This window comes from Colletotrichum lupini, chromosome 1 (assembly GCF_023278565.1).
Source record: "Colletotrichum lupini chromosome 1, complete sequence".
NCBI classification, from domain to species: domain Eukaryota; kingdom Fungi; phylum Ascomycota; class Sordariomycetes; order Glomerellales; family Glomerellaceae; genus Colletotrichum; species Colletotrichum lupini.
In genome coordinates this window covers 2,432,652-2,451,848 of record NC_064672.1, presented here as the reverse complement: position 1 = coordinate 2,451,848, position 19,197 = coordinate 2,432,652, and the positions used below count along the sequence as shown (strand labels likewise).

At 53.4% G+C, this 19,197-nt stretch overlaps 6 protein-coding genes across 6 annotated transcripts; 3 read left to right on the top strand and 3 right to left on the bottom strand.

The window, feature by feature from the left end:
- Positions 1–937: 937 nt before the first annotated feature.
- CLUP02_00679 (uncharacterized protein) lies at positions 938–6,239 on the bottom strand (the record flags this gene model as incomplete). Its single annotated transcript, XM_049279726.1, has 26 exons — positions 938–1,105; positions 1,184–1,666; positions 1,719–1,756; positions 1,807–1,907; positions 2,025–2,114; positions 2,175–2,237; positions 2,305–2,391; positions 2,458–2,589; positions 2,670–2,699; positions 2,740–2,859; positions 2,918–3,006; positions 3,074–3,186; positions 3,287–3,462; positions 3,515–3,587; positions 3,669–3,691; positions 3,819–3,904; positions 3,978–4,113; positions 4,176–4,376; positions 4,473–4,534; positions 4,606–4,861; positions 5,054–5,159; positions 5,262–5,294; positions 5,503–5,730; positions 5,797–6,031; positions 6,063–6,072; positions 6,130–6,239. 26 exons carry the CDS (start codon positions 6,237–6,239, stop codon positions 938–940), a joined length of 3,249 nt encoding a protein of 1,082 aa, XP_049135683.1.
- Positions 6,240–8,785: 2,546 nt separating this feature from the next.
- CLUP02_00678 (plasma-membrane proton-efflux P-type ATPase) lies at positions 8,786–11,842 on the top strand (the record flags this gene model as incomplete). The annotated part of the gene is made up of 4 exons (XM_049279725.1): positions 8,786–8,984; positions 9,116–9,423; positions 9,505–11,722; positions 11,796–11,842. The coding sequence occupies 4 exons, from the start codon at positions 8,786–8,788 to the stop codon at positions 11,840–11,842; spliced, it is 2,772 nt and encodes a 923-aa protein (XP_049135682.1).
- Positions 11,843–12,340: 498 nt separating this feature from the next.
- On the bottom strand, positions 12,341–13,108 carry CLUP02_00677 (uncharacterized protein; the record flags this gene model as incomplete). The annotated part of the gene is made up of 3 exons (XM_049279724.1): positions 12,341–12,550; positions 12,618–13,037; positions 13,097–13,108. The coding sequence occupies 3 exons, from the start codon at positions 13,106–13,108 to the stop codon at positions 12,341–12,343; spliced, it is 642 nt and encodes a 213-aa protein (XP_049135681.1).
- Positions 13,109–14,882: 1,774 nt separating this feature from the next.
- On the top strand, positions 14,883–16,659 carry CLUP02_00676 (uncharacterized protein; the record flags this gene model as incomplete). Its single annotated transcript, XM_049279723.1, has 4 exons — positions 14,883–14,925; positions 15,071–15,599; positions 15,651–15,871; positions 15,926–16,659. 4 exons carry the CDS (start codon positions 14,883–14,885, stop codon positions 16,657–16,659), a joined length of 1,527 nt encoding a protein of 508 aa, XP_049135680.1.
- Positions 16,660–17,255: 596 nt separating this feature from the next.
- On the bottom strand, positions 17,256–18,287 carry CLUP02_00675 (uncharacterized protein; the record flags this gene model as incomplete). The annotated part of the gene is made up of 2 exons (XM_049279722.1): positions 17,256–17,288; positions 17,568–18,287. 2 exons carry the CDS (start codon positions 18,285–18,287, stop codon positions 17,256–17,258), a joined length of 753 nt encoding a protein of 250 aa, XP_049135679.1.
- Positions 18,288–18,382: 95 nt separating this feature from the next.
- On the top strand, positions 18,383–18,607 carry CLUP02_00674 (uncharacterized protein; the record flags this gene model as incomplete). Its single annotated transcript, XM_049279721.1, has 1 exon — positions 18,383–18,607. The coding sequence occupies one exon, from the start codon at positions 18,383–18,385 to the stop codon at positions 18,605–18,607; it is 225 nt and encodes a 74-aa protein (XP_049135678.1).
- Between the last annotated feature and the right edge of the window lie 590 nt (positions 18,608–19,197).

The following is a 19,197-nucleotide window of genomic DNA, read 5'->3' as shown; positions in this document are numbered from 1 at the left end:
CACAGGCCATGGATCGATAGGAACACATCACCCAAACAGCAAGCTACACGGCCGAGTCTGGGTCCAGAAGTCTCACTACGAAATTCTGGTCGAGGCCCTAGACTCCTAGAGCCTAGGGGATGCGCGACGTGGAGCGGCTTTCAGTATGCCGAGCGCTGGGGGAGGCGGCGTCGCGAGTACCCATAGCCGATAGTTTGGCAGTTGAGTCGGGATTCGTGCCCCAGCTCGACCGACCGTTTGTTGTGGCCAATCCCTGCATCCTCTTACGTGCAAACGAATTCGTGAAATCATAGTTCGTACGCTGGCGTGACTAGTAGACTGTCTATCCGGACTGCGAAGAAGAAAAGAGATAGAGCTCAAGTGGGAGCTGCCAAATGTGAGGCTCGTATGATTACTAGCACTGTTTTTTGGAGTTTAGTTGGTAGAGAACCGCCAAAGTCCCAGGCCGCTGGCCAAGACTTTGGGTTCAACCTTTCCCCTCCAAGATGGAATTGATGCGACGATGCCGTGAGCATGGACACTCCGATTCCGTTGGTCCTTTTCTCGCTCAATCTTTTGAGTCTTGACCTCACACAGCTCAGCGGAAGATTGCGGGCTGTACTCGTGAGCCAAGAAGGATCAACTATACATGGAAATGGCCTTGTCTTAGAGCTGCCAAACGAGGCGACATTGGGGTAAAAAAGGCGCATGTCATCGACGGCCAAGACACTGGAGGCGTCGATTCGTTGCAGGACCCCCCATCCTTCTCCAACTTTGCCAGAACCGACGGACTCGGAAGGGGGGGAATGTAGACTTAAACGGCAGCAGAATGAGGCTTTAGGCACGTTAGGATGGTAGCAAGCGCGGGAGAATCAGGGCCGTCAAATCCCCGCACTCGACAGAAAGCGGGAGTGGAGGCACAGTGCAGGTGTATCTGTACGGGCGATTCGATGGACGATTACGGGAGGGGGTAACCGGGGCCATTTCCGAGGACTGTAATGGTGGGTAGTGGTGCAGAGATGCGGCGTGCCCCAAGATGGCCCAGATCAACGATGGGCGAGGTATCGAACTGTCCAATACGATAGCAAGGTTTGAAATGGCTCATCGTGGGCGGCTCAGCATGCCTCTTTGCTAAGAGTCACGACCAAGAACACAAAGACGGTGAGTGAGCGCCGAGAGTCTCCAGTCTCCACGGGGAGCTCACGAGGACAATATTGAATGGCGAGCTTTGGCCAGCCGAGCGCGAGTTTTCTCCAGGCTCCAACCGTCCAGGTTGTCCGACAGGTTCTGTCATCCGGCCCAAGGACAGGACCAAACACCCGGGCTTCAGGTAGGCCCGGGCGTCGCCCGTGGTAAGACCTGGCAGGCTGGGATGGTGGAAGAAGCCGGGCAGACCGTGCTTGAATCTCGGTGAGAGATTACAGTATCGGCGAACTTTTCTAGGAGCTGGGCCACCACCCTTTGCGTGGCACCGTGGCTGGCAGCCGGGCGAGGAAACGGCCAGGCGGTTCGGGATGTCTTGAGTTTGGAAGGCAAAATGGCCAAGGCCACCGACCGCTTTGTACATTATGGATCCCCCGGCCTCTTCGACGGCGAGACCGAACACTGACCGACACGGCTCCGATCCCAAGCTCCAACGCCAACGAGAACTGGTTTTTGGCGAGAGCGCGCCTCGTACGGAGAAACCCTTGTAGCGTCGATCAGCTTGAGGGCAACACCCAGCAAGCTTAGGTCAGCACGTCAATTCCCGCGATGGCGAGAGAGGCGAAGGCGAGCACTGGCGAGGTCGAGCAAGAGGCGTCAATTAGCCACTCTGCGACCTGCCACGATCGGAGGTCGGTGCGAAAGCGATGAGCGGTAACGGATCGGCCGGAACGGCGAGGGTCACTGAGTAAGAGAAGACCATCTGACGGGAGCCGCCCCATTCGCTATGACGTAGAGGCGTCGAACCCTTCGTGATGGATCAGTCGTGCGCCAGCGCGCCGGCGGTCAGCCTCGGATTAGGAGTTGGAGCAGTAAGATCAGTGCAATCCCGACCCGGCCACCGGTATCGTTTCTGGTTCGCGATCCATTCTTCAGGCTTCAGCTCAGCACAGGGCAATTCTGTCAGTCGAGTATCCGTAGGGTCCGTGTGCCTAAGGACCGACAAACATGCTGCAAAGAAACATTCAGCGAAGGTTTATTCTGCCGCCAACATCGGAGTCCCTGTAAGCAGGCGACGTGCGGTGAACAGTGGATATCCCTCTCGGAGCGTGTACCTGGCTGTCGCGAACACAACGTGGATAAGTCGTACTAGCTCTTTGAGACTATTCTCCGCCGGCTTACGGAGTAGAAGGTGACAAGATCGTGAACCAAATTGTTCTGGTGTCTTGACTTCGCACAGTAAAACATATTGCCGTCTCGCTGCCGGACCTAGATTGTACAGAGCTTCTAAATACCGTATGTCTCCGTCATGAGCCTGAACCTATTCAGCCAGACAGAGTTGCAGTCTCTGGCCCTGGAGGCCCTTGAGGTCCCTCGAGCTCTTTAGACTGGAGAACGGAGGCGGTCATTGATGTTCTTCTCCCAGCATCACAGCAGGGTTGCGCTGCCATGGAGCCACGGTAGGTACTTGTTGTGTGGGGAGAGAGAGAGAGTGTGAGAGACGGTAAGGTAGGCGGCTCGATGGGGGGCACTGTACGGATACGCACCACACCGCACCCGTAGCTAGCTTCCCCATACTGGATCACCAAGGTGTCCGTCAGGTATTTCTATTGGAACTTTGGGGAAATGCGACAGGGCCTGGCTGAGCGATATGTAAGTCGCAGTTCGATGCTTTCGTATCCGTCAAACAGCCTTCGACAGCCTCCGGGCACTGACACGCGTATTTTTCGTGGAATACTACGTCTGTGTCGCCCAGTATCAACGGCAAAAGAGTGATTCAGGCTCAAGAGTGGACGTGTTAATGAGGAGGACCCGATTTGACGGATTGACCTGTGTGAAGGGCGGGAGATGGTAGCGGGACGAGTGGTGCTGCCGACGATTGCCCTAGCACGGATGTAGACAAGACCAAGTCGTTGCGGATTAGCCGCTCCAGAAGCCTAATGCAAATTACAAGAGTGTTGCAGTAGGGCGGGATGATAGCGGCGGGTAGCTTGCAAAAGCTGCATGTCTGGTAAATTTGCGAGGTGGAAAAGGTATCCGTCAAGTTCCAAGTGCGTGAGTTGTCTGCACGCATGTCCGGATGCCGGGGACTAGAGAGCCTCGAACAGCGTCTGTATCTTCGAGACCTGGACTGCTCTGGTGTCTCTCATGGTGCTGCTGGCACTGAAAATGTCCCGAGAAGGGACGGGATGCCCGTCACATCTAGCGTTCAAGGGCATTGGCCGAAGTGCCGAATTCAGAAGAGGCAACCTCTCTGGTTGGATGGCGAGGAATGCGAGTGCCGCTGAGTGCTGCTGCTTGCACAGGTACGCGCTTTCGTCTCGTTGCAGAACAAGATGCCTGATGATTGATGCATTCCATCGGGCGAGAAAAGGAAAATCAAAACGATGACAGATTGAGATGGGTGAGGTTCGACCGGTACGTATCGCATCCGGCGGTACAAGCAACCTGCCCTGGGAAGCCGCCTTACCCGTGCCTGCCACGCCTGCCTTACCATACTTTTACATACCCTCACCTTAGTAAGGTAGGTACTTGCCTCGCATCACCGTCCCTGACTCCATGGCCCTGTCTTGGAAAGAACGAGGCAGTCACCACTTGCCAATCCAGTCCGGCTCAGTCGCAACTGCCATTTGGAAGAAGAACGATGAAAGAAAAGAGTAGGTATGACGCCGAGACAGTGCACATACGGTGCTTACGAGAAACTGGCAACGCCGAGCATGGGGGGGAAAAGTTTGAAAGGGCCGTTTCCTGATAGCAATTTGATTGGTCGATTGGCAACAACCTCGCAGGGTTGGTGACGGTTGTCCCCAGCCCCCTCCCCAGAGCAGAAAGCCCGTCAAAGCTCAATCGCGAACAGCAGGGTAGGTCCCCCAACGTCGAAGCTCATGACTGGCAGCGAAATTTGGAGGGCCAAAAGCTTGTTGTGATCCACTTGCCTTGGAGTGCTGGACGATAGAGAAAAAGGGCCGTGCTGTTGCTGAGCGTTGGGAACTGTGTGGGGGTGTGCAATATCCCATGTCGATAATAGGTACCTAGTCAGAGAAGATACGTACTCTAATTGTTTGATCTTGCACAATTTGTACGTACTCGTCCACTCCTTCACTTCACTGATCAGTGCTAGCAGGCCGCGTTGGAAGTGCGGCATGTTATCCGCCGTGGCTTGATGACTGATGCGCGTGGTGAGAGTGCCACTGCAATTACACGGAGAAAAAAACTTCAATCTGCGACCGCCGGGCGTAACCATTCTCGTGGGACTTGGAAGCAGTCCATTGCGCCAATTGGCGTCGTCTTGTTCCATTCAACCCGGGTGAGGCACTTAATGGCCGTTGAAAAAAGAAAGAGACATGCACCGGTTGTATCCGGACTTGTTGTTGTAGTGTACTCGTATGTGCTGACCGCCAGCGTTATCGTACTTTCATCCACCCATCCATCAGGAAGATTCGACGGCAGCGTCCAAGCTCATGCGGTTCACGCAAGTCGTACAGCGGCAATGAAGAGTGGAAAAGGGTAGGGGGAGCGCGGTGCACGCTCCATCAGGCGAACCCGAGACAGACCAAGAGCCGACGACGACGACGACGAAGACGACGACTGCCATACTCTAATCCATGGATGTCCACGGTCCATGCCCGGCCTGTCTGTCTGTCGCGGCTCGCCTGTCGTTGTCGTGTTTGGGCCCTGGAAAGCAGTGTCGTCATTTGATGCCATGGAACGGCTCGAAAAATCGCGCAAGCCTCTGTTCCTAAATGGCCAATGTCTGGGCGGCTTCGGAGACCCCAGAAAGGAAACGAAGCGGAAGCACCCTTTGGAAGGAAAGAAAAAAAAGCACTCAGCAATCGGGCAATCCAATAGTGAAGCAGCAAGCAGGCAATGGTACGGATGAGCAGATGTCAACGGGTACGGGGCGACGAAGACGAACTTACCTGAGGATTACCTACAAATGCGCTTAGGTTTCGCGGCATCTTGATAGTCAGCCCAGAACAAGGTACCACATGGACAAGGTAGCGATGTGTAAGGTTGTACGTACCTGACGTCCTGGCCTGATGTGTGGATGTGCGGTTCTGACCCTGCCCGACATGTCGGCGACCCCACAAGCCCGCGGAAAGGTGGTGCTAAACTTCTACTACGTAAGGCATGCACACCTTTTCTGCTTGCTACGCAGGTATGGTGCTCTGCTATCCACGGTTGATGAGCGAGGTATCACCGATGGTCAGCGAGCCAGTGACGAAGCTCGGATTGGCGGGGGGCGTGGAAGAGCCAGATCAATGAGTGAGATGGAACGACGGAAAAAAAAAAGTGGTAGTGCAGGAAGCCAATTCGCCCAGTGCGCCTTAGTCAACGCAGAGGAAGGAAGAGGGGAAAAAAAAACGAAAATTGGGCCACCTTCCCACTTTGAGAGGTCTCCACTTCGCTCCCACATCTGGGCCACACGCTGCACCTGCAGCCCACTTCTTCTACCCAGGTACCTGCCTTCCCCCCCATGTCTGCACTTGGGAAACCTGCACGATACCTGGTCCTGGGAACCGTAGCCCGGCGAGTCCATGTGGGGCAGTGTACTTTGTTTACTTGCGAGATTACATTGTGCATCTTGTTTTCGCACTGTTATCTGTACTGGCTTGTGTGTGTGTGGGAGAGCAACAACACTGAGCTCATCCAAAGGAGGATGCGAGTGTCTACGCAGGGATCCCAGTACTGTCTGTGGTGTGTTTGCACGTCCCAGCTTCTGTCTCTTGAGAGCTTTGCACATGTGCCATCCCATCCGCGTAACCGCACCGCACCTCAATGGCTCAGCAGATTGGGAAGAGACTGCGGTGCAGTGCGACGCGCAAAGGAAGCAAAGTTCAATGTCGTTCAACTGAGAAGTCTTCAGGCTTAGGCTCAGGCCTTCGACAAAGTCGATTGGCGTGAGGTACTCCGTAATAAGTGGTGTTGCACAAGATTACGCTGGCTTGGCTAATGGTCCGTGTTGGTGCCAAACTTGCTTTTTTTTCTTGCGCTCATAAATCTCACTCATCAATCGCCCTGCGCGTAACACATGGGAAATTCTCTCGTCTGCTTGCGGCCATTTTCCCCCATTGCTCGCCCCAATTGCCGCCGTATCCCAAATATGCTGTGCACATTTTCTCCAATCGTACGGATACCGTCGAGGTCAAACTCAATTCGTACTGTGGGCATTCCTTGTATCTTGCCCCCCCAGCCCAATGTACTCCAATACTTTATTCTGATAGCTCCAGCGCAAAGTATCGCCCATCGTCCATACGGGGTAAGGATGGATTATTTTTCAATGGGTCCTCCTCTCGGGCCAGGTTGAATAATGGATCCTGACATCGTCCGGTTCTGGCCCTGTCCACTCCAGCGCATATCCTCGTTCTTACCGTGTTGTATCCGTAGGGGCGGCCCATGTAATTGTAAGGTTGACTGGAGTGCCTTTCCTCTCACGAACCCGGTACCTTACTGTTGTTCTTGTTTCTCTGTTGTTGTTGCTGTTGCCGCTTGCTGCTCAGTGCTGGGGGGGCAGTCACGAATATGGGAGAGTACTGGGGCCGCAAGGTACCATGGACCGATCAATGGATCCCGATGCTGGTAGCTTCTCCAGCTATTGTTGCTTTCTCCGCGACCTCGCCAAGCGTGAAAAGGTACCTTGCCAGACTTGAACCTGGACCATACCTCACCTTCCTTGCACCGTTGTTGTGAGTGAGGTCCTGTTTTCCCTTACCTCACTTCACCTAAAGGTTACCTTACGAATAGCTCCCCCGTACGGATATCTGCTGGGGCGAAACCGCAGATATTCTCTTGTGGTGAGTAAGGTGAGGTAAGGTACCTAACCTTGAGGAACCCGGCCCAAGCAGCCAAGGTAAGTAATTGGGTGAGTAACCATTGGAGCCTGTGACGACTGCCCGGCCTTGAAGACGGGAGAAAGAAAGGCAGGATGCTCTTGCCTCTAAGGTAGGTACGTATGTCTGTCCCGACCTTACCTTCCTTGCCGCGTCGCTACCGCTGTCTAAGTACCTTGTTATTAAAGAAAGTTAATTCTTTTTAAGTTATAAATATAAGAATATAGTTTTAATAAAATAGTATAGTACCTACTTAGTACTTAAATTAAGATACTTTTTTAAATTTATTATAAGAGAAAAATAATTATATTACTAACTACTTACTATCGAGGTCTATAAGTAATACTATAACTTTAATTATTATAGTTTTAATTATTATAATTTTAACCGTAATAGCTTTACTTATAATAAGTAAAAAGTCTAATTATAAGTTTTTTAAAAACCTCTTTTTAAGAGCTATGAAAACCTCCGAGTTAAGTTAAAATACTTATTTAAATATTAATAACTAAACTAACTTTATAATAATAATTTTAATAAGAGACTTAATAGATAATATTAAAATCTTTATTAACGTTAGGTACAATTTACAAAGCATAATAACGTAGCTATAAAGTATTATTAATATATTTTATATTAAAAAGAGTATTATTAGTATTAATAAGATAAATAGGGCCGTATTAATATAGTACCTTAGTTTTTTTTTTATAGCTTAAAAATAATTGCTTTAAATAGTATTAAAAGTTTATTAAAAAGCTCTCTTAAGTACTCTAGTATATTTATTATTATTCTTATAATAATAAAACTCCTAGGACTTATATATAAAAATAAGTTACTTATTTTTAAATAGTAATATTAGCTCATTAATAAGCTATTAAAACTACGATTCTAGCGATTTTTTAATAAGGGAGAGAGTAGAATAGAGGAAAAGATAAGTAACTTATAAAAAGGGTTAAGGTTAAATAGTGCGGAATTCGAGGGCAGGGTAGCGTTTATATATACTACGGCAATCCTTTAGTAATACAAAATGATGGAGTTAAACAGTGTGCTACCGCTATCGCCGTCCATGTCGCGCCGCTCTTTCCTCGCTTCTCTCTGGGCTCTCTTTCTCGCACGCTGTTGCCGTGGGCGGACTAATACCGTCGCTTGCGGGCACGTAGTGGGGATCCCGATTGGGATGGATTGGCTTTTTCCCTCTCTCTCTCAAAACTTCTGGGTCGCAAGGTAGGAAAGTGCAGTCGGCCGGATAGCTCGCTCACTCGCTCCACGCCCTCACCCGTCCCACGCCCATCCATGATCCACGGCCCACGCCCATGCCTACGTTTATCCACGCCCACACTTGAGCCTGCATCCACACCCACGTCCCCGTCAGTGGTCGCCTCTTTCTGGTCTGGTCTGGTTCTTGCTTTGCTTTGGATGTTGCTGCTGCTGCGTCTGCTTCTGCTCCTGCCGCTCGTGTCTGCCTCTCTCCTACCCACGGCTCGTTTCTCTTAAGTAGCGAAGCTTCCACCCGCCTTCATCGGAACGCCTCTTCCCCCTCTCTTTCCTCCATCACCCACGAAGGCTGCCTATATAGATTGCCCTTCACATTCGTGTGGTGCTCAAACCTCTCTCCTCCATCTCTCCACTCTCCCCCTCATCACCTTTTCCTACGCGCTACCCTGCGATCTCAACCAATTCAGTATTCCTAGGCCCGCCCTACGAAGAAGCACAAGCAGTACCTCGCCGTTTCCCTCGGACTTATCTTACCTATCAATTCCTATCCGCGACAACAAAACCAACCTATTCGCGCATAATAAGCTTGAGCAGAGCTCGTCTGTCTCACTACAACCGCAATGGCCGACTCACACGCCGCCGCGGCCCCTGCTCTCAGCACGCCCATTGAGAGCCACAAGTTCGATGAGAAGGAACGCCCCGTTGATGCGCCCCCGGCCGCCAACCCCAAGGTCGAGGACGAGGAGGACGATGAGGACATTGACGCCCTGATTGAGGACCTTGAGTCCCAGGACGGTCACGTCGACGAGGAAGAAGAGGGTACGTCTCCTCAGGCTCGAGATGAGCACCTGTATTACAGGCAGACGATGGCGCTTGCCATTGCTCCTGTAGAATAGATGCTCTCTCACCTCCCTAATATCTCAATTGACAGCTTGCTAACGTCCCAACAGATGAAGGATCCCCTGGCATGGGCCGTGTTGTTCCTGAGGAGCAGCTCCAGACTGACACTCGTCTCGGTCTGACTGAGCAGGAGGTCATCAACCGCCGCCGCAAGTGGGGTCGCAACGAGATGGCTGAGCAGAAGGAGAACCTTATCCTGAAGTTCTTCATGTTCTTCGTTGGTCCCATTCAATTCGTCATGGAGGCTGCCGCCGTCCTGGCTGCTGGTCTTGAGGATTGGGTCGATTTCGGTGTCATTTGCGGTCTTTTGCTGCTTAACGCCGCCGTCGGTTTCGTTCAGGAATTCCAGGCCGGATCTGTAAGTCAACACCGCCCCACACCACTGGCACGCGTTGCCAAGGGTGCCCCGAGATGACATTGCTAATTGCCCCCACTACAGATTGTTGCCGAACTAAAGAAGACTCTCGCTCTCAAGGCTGTCGTTCTCCGTGACGGCACCCTCAAGGAGGTTGAGGCCCCTGAAGTCGTTCCCGGTGATATCCTCCAGGTTGAGGAGGGTACCATTATCCCCGCTGATGGTCGCATTGTCACCGAGGATGCTTTCCTCCAGGTCGATCAGTCCGCCATCACTGGTGAGTCCCTCGCCGTCGACAAGCACCGCAACGACAACTGCTACGCTTCTTCCGCTGTCAAGCGTGGTGAGGCCTTCGTCATCGTTACCGCCACTGGTGACAACACCTTCGTCGGTCGCGCTGCCGCCCTTGTCAACGCAGCCTCCGCTGGATCTGGTCACTTCACTGAGGTGTTGAACGGCATTGGTACCATTCTGTTGGTCCTTGTCATCTTCACTCTGCTTATCGTCTGGGTTTCTTCCTTCTACCGCTCCAACGGCATTGTCGACATCCTTCGCTTCACCCTCGCCATTACCATTATCGGTGTCCCCGTCGGTCTTCCCGCCGTCGTCACCACCACCATGGCTGTCGGTGCTGCTTACCTTGCCAAGAAGAAGGCCATTGTCCAGAAGCTGTCCGCCATTGAGTCCCTGGCTGGTGTCGAGATTCTCTGCTCTGACAAGACCGGTACCCTCACCAAGAACAAGCTCTCTCTTGCCGAGCCCTACACCGTCGCCGGTGTTGATCCCGAGGACCTCATGCTTACTGCTTGCTTGGCCGCTTCCCGCAAGAAGAAGGGTATGGACGCCATCGACAAGGCTTTCTTGAAGTCGCTCCGCTACTACCCCCGCGCCAAGTCTGTCCTGTCCAAGTACAAGGTCATTGAGTTCTTCCCCTTCGACCCCGTCTCCAAGAAGGTCACTGCCCTCGTCGAGTCCCCCGCTGGTGAGCGCATTACCTGCGTCAAGGGTGCTCCCCTTTTCGTCCTCAAGACCGTCGAGCAGGACCACGAGATCCCCGAGGAGATTGACCAGGCCTACAAGAACAAGGTTGCTGAGTTCGCCACCCGTGGCTTCCGCTCTCTCGGTGTTGCTCGCAAGCGTGGTGACCACGGTGCCTGGGAGATTCTCGGAATCATGCCCTGCTCTGACCCCCCTCGCCACGACACTGCCCGCACTGTTAACGAGGCCAAGTCTCTCGGTCTGTCCATCAAGATGTTGACTGGTGATGCCGTCGGTATCGCCCGTGAGACTTCCCGCCAGCTCGGTCTCGGCACCAACATCTACAACGCTGAGCGTCTCGGTCTCGGTGGCGGTGGTGACATGCCCGGTTCCGAGGTCTACGACTTCGTTGAGGCTGCCGATGGTTTCGCCGAGGTCTTCCCCCAGCACAAGTACAACGTCGTCGAGATCCTTCAGCAGCGTGGCTACCTCGTTGCCATGACTGGTGACGGTGTCAACGATGCCCCCTCGCTGAAGAAGGCCGACACTGGTATCGCCGTCGAGGGTGCCTCCGACGCCGCCCGCTCCGCTGCCGACATTGTCTTCCTTGCCCCCGGTCTTGGTGCCATCATCGACGCCCTCAAGACTTCCCGCCAGATTTTCCACCGCATGTACGCCTACGTCGTCTACCGTATCGCCCTGTCTATCCACTTGGAGATCTACCTTGGTCTGTGGATTGCCATTCTCAACCGTTCCCTGAACATTGAGTTGGTTGTCTTCATTGCCATTTTCGCCGATATCGCCACCCTGGCCATTGCCTACGACAACGCCCCCTTCTCCAAGTCCCCCGTCAAGTGGAACCTGCCCAAGCTCTGGGGTATGTCCGTCCTCCTCGGTATCGTCCTTGCCGTCGGTACCTGGATCACTGTCACCACCATGTACGCCCACCCCAACGGTGGTATCATCCAGAACTTCGGTAACCTCGACGAGGTTGTCTTCCTTGAGGTCTCCCTTACCGAGAACTGGCTCATCTTCATCACCCGTGCCAACGGTCCCTTCTGGTCCTCTATCCCCTCGTGGCAGCTGTCTGGCGCCATCTTGGTCGTCGATATCCTTGCCACCTGCTTCTGTATCTGGGGTTTCTTCGAGGGTGGTCAGCAGACCTCCATTGTTGCCGTCGTCCGTATCTGGATTTTCTCATTCGGTGTCTTCTGCGTCTGCGCTGGTGTATACTACATGCTCCAGGACAGCACCGGTTTCGACAACCTGATGCACGGCAAGTCCCCCAAGGGTAACCAGAAGCAGCGCTCGCTCGAGGACTTTGGTAAGTTTTATATCCCCCAATCTACCCCACAGTATGTGTCTTGTTACAGAACAGCGGCTAACCGTTTCATCAGTCGTCTCCCTGCAGCGTGTCTCCACCCAGCACGAGAAGTCGCAGTAAAGAGGAATCTCTTGGCAGAGTCGGGCTTGACTACGACGCTACATGCGCCGTTACAATGCTCCGTCGACTCCGCGGGATGATCTCCCTGGGCCTGTTGAATCTGGCCCCTATTGAGACCGGAGGAGACGTGGACTTGTGCCCACGAAATTCATCTTTCTCTATGTTTAAAATTGTACGATGAACTTCATCGGTAATTACTGTGATCGAGTTGGAGCGAGAGAGGAGGGGTATACCCTAGTGCGTTGATAGACCTAATACAAATCGTTAAATCAAGTAACACTATTTCCCACCCATTGTTTGTGCATGTGTAAATGGTAGTAAATAAGATTGGTGGCGTGTCAGTGTCCTCGTCGTGTTCTCTACCCTCAACATGGTCTGCTGCCCCAATCCTCCAATGATACATCTACATGTACGTGTATGGGTGACAGGGCACTTGTTATCAAGAGGTTGTGGTTTTGTTGGAGCAATAATTTGAATTATCTAGTCACGTGGTCTACCTTACTGGGGCACGACAACGTCCTTGGAAGTATCCAGCTCCTCGTGTCTTCTCAGGTCCATGGGGCGGTCGAGCAATGGCACAACATAGGGATCAAAGGTCTTCCAGTAAGGGTTCTCGAGGTGGTACTTTTGGCTCTGCACGGGGGGAGGACAACGGATCAGCGAATCTGTCCAGCATAGGACACTGAAAGTGAAGGGAGGGAGGGAGTGCTGGCGTTGCGAGGCTTTTCCAAGTTGGTGTATGTGTGTGTGTGTGTGTGTGCGTGGGGATCCTTACATATTCCGTCTCGAAGCGCTCGACAATGGTAAAGGACCTGGGGTCGTGGACGTCCTGCATGACGAACCAGCTGACGGTCTCGCGGTCCTTTGAGTAGACGCGCGAGGCCTCGATGAGCTTTGCCTTTATGCGTTCGACCGAGTCCGGGTGGTCGTTTGCGTGGAGGTGGACGGTGAGGGTGTAGACCATGTTGGGCTTCTTGGCGAGGTGGGTAGGTATGTGTGATGTCGGAGGTAGGGTTATGGAGGGCAATCTCTTCGAGGGGAGCTTTCGAGGTTTGTGTGGTGATGATGCGTGGAAGGATGTTGAGAGAGAGGGAGCTTGGAGGGAGTAGCTGTCTGGATTTGGGAGGTGAGGGGTTGGAGGGGCAAGGTTTTGGAGGGGCGGGCTGCAGCTGGCTGGAGCTGGAGCTGATGGGGCCTTTTGAGTGGAGAGAGGTGCTGTTCGTACCGCATGGAGATCCGTACTTATCGTTGAACATATCCGTACATAGCGAAGCTTTGTCGAGCGTGTGGTGGACGTTGGATTTGGATGCTTGGTTTAGTCTATAAGTAGCTGTGCCAATTGCTTGCTGTTGAGGTAAGGGCATTCGCTCAGTTTGCGTTGTTAAGGGGGGTTAGCGACTTCACGATGGTTCAGGTTCAGGTTCAATTGGATACAAGGCGATGTCATTTAGAGGTCACGGTTACAGTGCATGAAGAGAGACTTAATCGACACCGTGAAAAGACTAACAAGAGAGATGGGGCAGTCCTAAGCATACCACGATTGAATCGAGCCGGTAGTATCTCAACCTCACTAGCCAGAGTCTACATAGAGGCAAGGCATGGACCCGTATAGCATCAGTCCATGGAACGCTGCTGGTAAACATTTGCCATCGCTGAGCACAGCAACTAACACGGCCCCGAGCCAGCTAAGACGCCGTATATCGGACTACAAGGCGAGCAGCTTCCTCTCCCCTCAATCGGAGGAGCCGTCTGAGGCAGGCAGGTCAGGTACCTTAGTTCAGCGTACGACACGCATACTATCATGGCCAAGCTTTTTTTTTAATGGTGGTGGTACCTTGGATAGAATATATTGGACTCAGCGTACTAGAGGATGGTGTCAAGAATTGCCAAGTCATCGGTTCAGCCGTTATTTTCGCCGGGGACTACAAGCTCAACCACGTACTTCCAGGCTGCATGTGTTGGAGTGTCCGAGGAGCTTGACGCCGGCCGACGATTCTAGCGATTGATGGGCCAGATCAGCCGCGGACATATACGACCTAAGTCCTAAGGTAATGGTGAAGCTATCTTACCTTAGCGTCGAATCTCGCTGTAAATTTCTGCCCTTTTACCAGCAGGTAGTGGTGGTGGATGAGGTGGTTGAAGCATTGAATCGGTCCTCCCCGCACACGGCGGCGGCGGCATTTGGGAGGGTGGGGTGTCGAATCTAGCGCCTTAGCTTGCCTCGAGTCCACTGCGGCTTCAGTGATTACACCGCAGAATCAGCGAGGTTAGTGGCCTCTATTATGCGGTGTGACACACCAAACGACCTGACGCTGCCACTCTCAGAGGATGGAAGGAACGGCGTATTCACCGCGAAAGTGGGTTCCTTCTGCCGGCTCCGGACGACAAACGCACACCTCCCACCCCCCACTCTTTTCCATCTTTTTTCTTTTCTTTTTGCTTCCGCCCTCCATTCCGCCTGCTTTCTGTCGGGGAAAGGAACTGCTTCACAATGATACTCGGCGCCACCGACGCCATCGTCAACCCTTGACAACCCACACAACCAACCAAGCCCATCACCAACTCGCAATATCCAATCCTCTTTGTCATCGTCACGACGATACGATATCGTACCGATGTTTCTCATGCATAATTCCATCCCGCATATCTGAACCAACCCCCTCCCCGGACCATCCACATCTGCCCCCCAACACACGTGCAGATTGACCACTTACACCCACTCCCGCCACGAACGAAGCACACCATCCCGCAAGCAGGAGCATCGTCCACAGTGTTCTTGGATAGTCAGTTCGACTGTGCCTTGAGCCTTGTCTAGATCTTGAGTCCGAGACGGAGCTAGTGCCGATAATTCTTCTTTATCCTTTTCCCCTTTGGGACAGCCCATCTTCCAAATATCTGGGATTTCTTGGCCTTTCCAACCACCTCGAGGCTCGACCTCTCATCTTGTTGGACACCTACCCAAGACAGGCTTTCTACTGTTGCCTCGGAGCCGAGACCGCGTAGCCATCGCGGCGGACCGAACCCCGGACGGAAAACCATCATGGCACCTCAGCCGCGAATGCAAATCCCCGGGTATTACTACGGTACTACTTACACGCCCCCCTCAAGTCTTACACCACTCTATCTGTCTTAGTTCTTTCAACCTTCCTTTGAGCACTCAGTCTATCTTTCACTTGAACCGTACCCTTCATGGACCCGACGGCTGATTTGGGAAAAATTCCATTCTAGATGAGGAAAAGGGCAAATATTTCAAAATCGAAAAGGGCGCCTCGGCACCGCAGACCGCCGCCTGGTCCGCCGACAATGTCAAGCGCCGGAAGATTCAGCACCGCGAGGCAGAGGCCGTCGCCGCCCGCCGGGAGCGGCTGAAGCGGCACATTGTCCGATCCGCCGCGCTACGGGCCCCGCTCATCGGCGGCGTCTTGGACGTCGAGCTCGGCGTGCGTCGTGAGGAGAGGGCGAGGCTGCGCGTCGATGGTGCGTTCGGCGTCGAGGATGTTCCTGCGGCGGCATGGGCCCGGGGGCTCGTCGACAAGGGCGAGGTGCCGTTCGTGCCCAGCTTTGCGAGGCAGAGTTTCCCGAATATCCCCTGTTTCTATGTTGGCGGCGATGATGAAAAGACAGGGCTTGGTGTTGCGTATGCAAGTGAGTTTGAGGCCCTTCCGAGATTGCGACTGCGAGTTTGTGTTTTGACTTTGATAGCTTTGGACGAGGAGACTTTGATAGGATCATACATCCCTACGGATGACAATGACAGGTGAGCTACCTACACATCTGTGCGGCTCAGAGCAGGAACTGATGAAAGCAGGATATCCTTTAGCACCGATGCCTCGAGCCGTCCTGAACGCCGACTGTCACATCGTCACGAGATGATAGGTTGTCCCCAGATCTCATCCATCAACTATCATCCACACTCGCATCGCATAATGGTTACATCCCGCGAGCCAAGTAACACGTGCGACATCTACCTCTTTTCCCCCCCTAAATCCGCTCCCAACGATGACCGACCTCTCTGGTTACTTGACAGAGGTAATGCCTCCCTTCCCCTTTGACCCCTTTCTTTCTAACGCAGACCACGTGTAGCAAACAACCTCCGCCACATCTCCTTCAACACAGGCCGTCGCGAAGGCGTCGTAAACCAAACAACGCCCGCGCCGCCCTCTTCCTCCTCCCTAAACTGCATCATCGGCACCTCATACGGCCTCCTCAAGCTCACCTCGGACGAGCGCATCCACTGGCTCGGCCCGCCGCGCCCTCGCCCGGGCCCAGCGGAAGGCGACTTCTTCGACCAGACCTTCCTCCCCTCCAACCCAAACGTCCTCCTCGCCGGCGGCCGCAACCGTGACGTCAGGCTGATTGACCTGCGCGTGAAGTGGTCCGAGTGGGATAACGTCCCCGTCGGCGCCACGGCTCACCTGCGCGCCGTGAACCCGCACCAGTTCCTCGCCGCGGGGCCGAGATCCAAGATGGCACTGTTCGATCTCCGGTACCGTAAGACGAGACCCAACGGGACGAGGCCGGTTGTGGAGTTCCCGGGTTTCCGGAACGAGGCGCACATGCATTTCGGGTGGGATGTTGATGTCGACTCGGGCGTTGTTGCCGCCGCGCACGATGATGGGCGGGTGGGAATGTATTCGCTGCTATCTGGGCGGAGGTTGCGGTGTCCTGCTGTGGATACCGTCAAGGCGAGGACGCCGGTGAAGAGTTGCCAGTTTCAGAGGATGCCTGGGCGCCGGCACGCGAGTTTGTTTGCGGGCGTGGGCCCGAATTTGAAGATGTTTTCGGTTGGGGCTTTGGGGGTTGATGATGAGTGTTGAAGTGAGGTGGAGAGTTGGATAGGACAACGAGCTCCCAGATTACCGGCTAACATGGACACGGCCTTCGTGGTACTTCTTTTAGAGCAGCCGTCAGAACAGCTGTTGAACACGTTATGTTGATGGTCTCTTTGGGCGTTATTGCCGATGGTTTAGGTGAAGTCAGGGGCGATCATGTCGACGATAGAACAAACATGTCGAGCTTGGTCCATACGGTACAGCCCAATTACCTGCAATGTAGGATACGGTATACCTTGGTAAGGAAGCTTGCTCGCCAGCTCAGGAATCCGATCTTCCTACATCGACATGACTGAGAGATGTCAATGTCGACGAAGAGTCGGCGCCGGATACCTTTCCGAAACCTTCTAATTGTTTCCCCCTTCCAAGCTACGATCTGAATCTGACCGACTTTTGAACAATTGAGTTATACCTTTTCACTTGATCTTTCTATACCTTTGGAGTAGCCTTCGGAGTTCTGCTACTTGAGGTATAAACCTTCTTTGATAATCACACTTGCTTTCCTCCGGGGATCAATATGGGTTCGTCATGCACGAGATTCTACTACATACTTGGCAACGAGTTCATTTTTTTCCATGCTGTTACCTATCATCATTCCCCCCTTTGACCGCTTCCTAGTGTGTAAAAGCCGAGATACCCGTTTCCCACCCTTAGGAAGTCGCCGGAGGAGGAGGAGAAGTAGCAGGGTCAGGCGAGGCTGAAGCTACGGGTGTAGTAATCGCAGGGGAAGAAGAAGGAGAAGCCGCCACAGAAGTAGGAGGAGTCTCGGCGACAGCCGCAGTCGCAGCCACAGCCGCAGCAGAAACAGGAGCAGCAGAAACAACAACAGGCACAACGTCCCCCCCATCGACGTCAACCACGACAATCAACTTGAGCCCCGTAGGTCCACAAACCCACTCCAGCATCCCGCCCAGCGCACCCTCGGCGATTGTGTCGAGCCGGGCTTCTCTTATGACGTCTGAGACTACGGGTTTACCACCACCACCACCACAAGCACCAGGTCCACAAGTGGGAACATTGACGTTGACGAAACTGAGCTGGGGCGGACCGCCTCCCATGATCCAAGTCTGCTGTCCTGCGGGGACGATGGCCGGGAACGCAGGCTGCTGTGGGGGAAGAATTATAGGCTGCTGCTGCTGCGCAGCAGGGTTGCCGTAGGGGTGGAGGTAGTTTACGCCGCTGGAGTATGTCATGGCCATGGGCATCGGCGGATCCATCATCGTCGGCGGCAGCAGCGGCTGGGGCAGCGGCTGGGGAGGCTGGACGAGCGCGGGGAATCCGATGTTGAAGGTCATTAGGTGGGGAGGAGGCTGCTGCTGCCACACGGGCATCGTGACCGTGGCCATGCTGCCGCCGCCGCCGCCGTCGCCAGGGATTGACACGACGCGGCCGGTGCGGGAGGTCCAGTAGAGCGTGATTTGCGCCTCGACGATGGGGTCTGCGCGGCCTAGGCGGGCGGTGGAGGCGCGGACGAGGGAGAGGAGTTGGGTTTTCGTGGCTGTTGAGGGGGAGAGGCGGAGGTGGAAGCTCCTGGTCCAGCCTGGCGAGAAGGAGAGGGTTGCTGGGTTCGAGTAGATGTGTGTCTCTAGGACGATTGTAGGTTCTTCTGCCATGGTTGGTTTTGCTCTGGAGTTTTTGGAGATGGTTAGAATAGTCTGTATGTTTTGTTTGTTGGTCTCTTGTCTGTCGAGAGGGGAGAGGTCGGGGGATGGGGATTTCGAGCTGGTGGGAGACTTACCTAGGAGAGGGTGATGACCCTTCTTTGTTGGTGTTTTTGTTGCGTAGGAAGAGAAGATGGTTGAAAGGGTCTCTTAGTCCACAAAGAGTTTTTGACAGTCATGGAATTACTCAGGGAAAGATTCAAGGAGGAAGTGCTTTGGGAGCAGAGAAAAGGGTTACTCGTGGAGGTCTGCAGCCTCTATACGGATTGTGAATAAAGGGGGTTCTTAGTATGGACCGTGTGTGATTCCGCACCAGTTGACCTCTATGAGAGCAGGGATCCGCTTCCATAAGACGATCTCCTAGGCATGATTCACTAATCATACACAAAGCTATGGATATCTTGGGAGGAAGATAAGCTTTACTACTGTGAAGATGTGTGGTTTCGATGTATGTGCTCTAATATATGTGCTTGTCGATGGCATTGGTGGAAAGTTGATGGTGTTTTGTTGCATTTCGGCTTCAGTTGCATAGGGTCCTCATTGTTGAATCGCCTTCTTCTTCTCAAGAACAGATGGACGATTAGTATGACGATTAGTACCTGAGTTCTGGATGTTTGATTTACCGGCCTGTAATGAGTCCAAGTTCGCTCTTGGTCTGTGTGTCTCAAGCTGTATTGTATGTGATATCAGTATAACTGCCTCTGAAAAGAACAACAAGACACGGCCCCGCGATATTGCGGCATAAAGAAACAGCAATGTAGAAGACGAAAGACCGGTGGGAAAGAAATAGCCGCAAGCGAGACCGACCCCCTATACCCCTCGGCCTCGATTGTTCAGTGAAGGACGGCGTCTATTGAGGCAT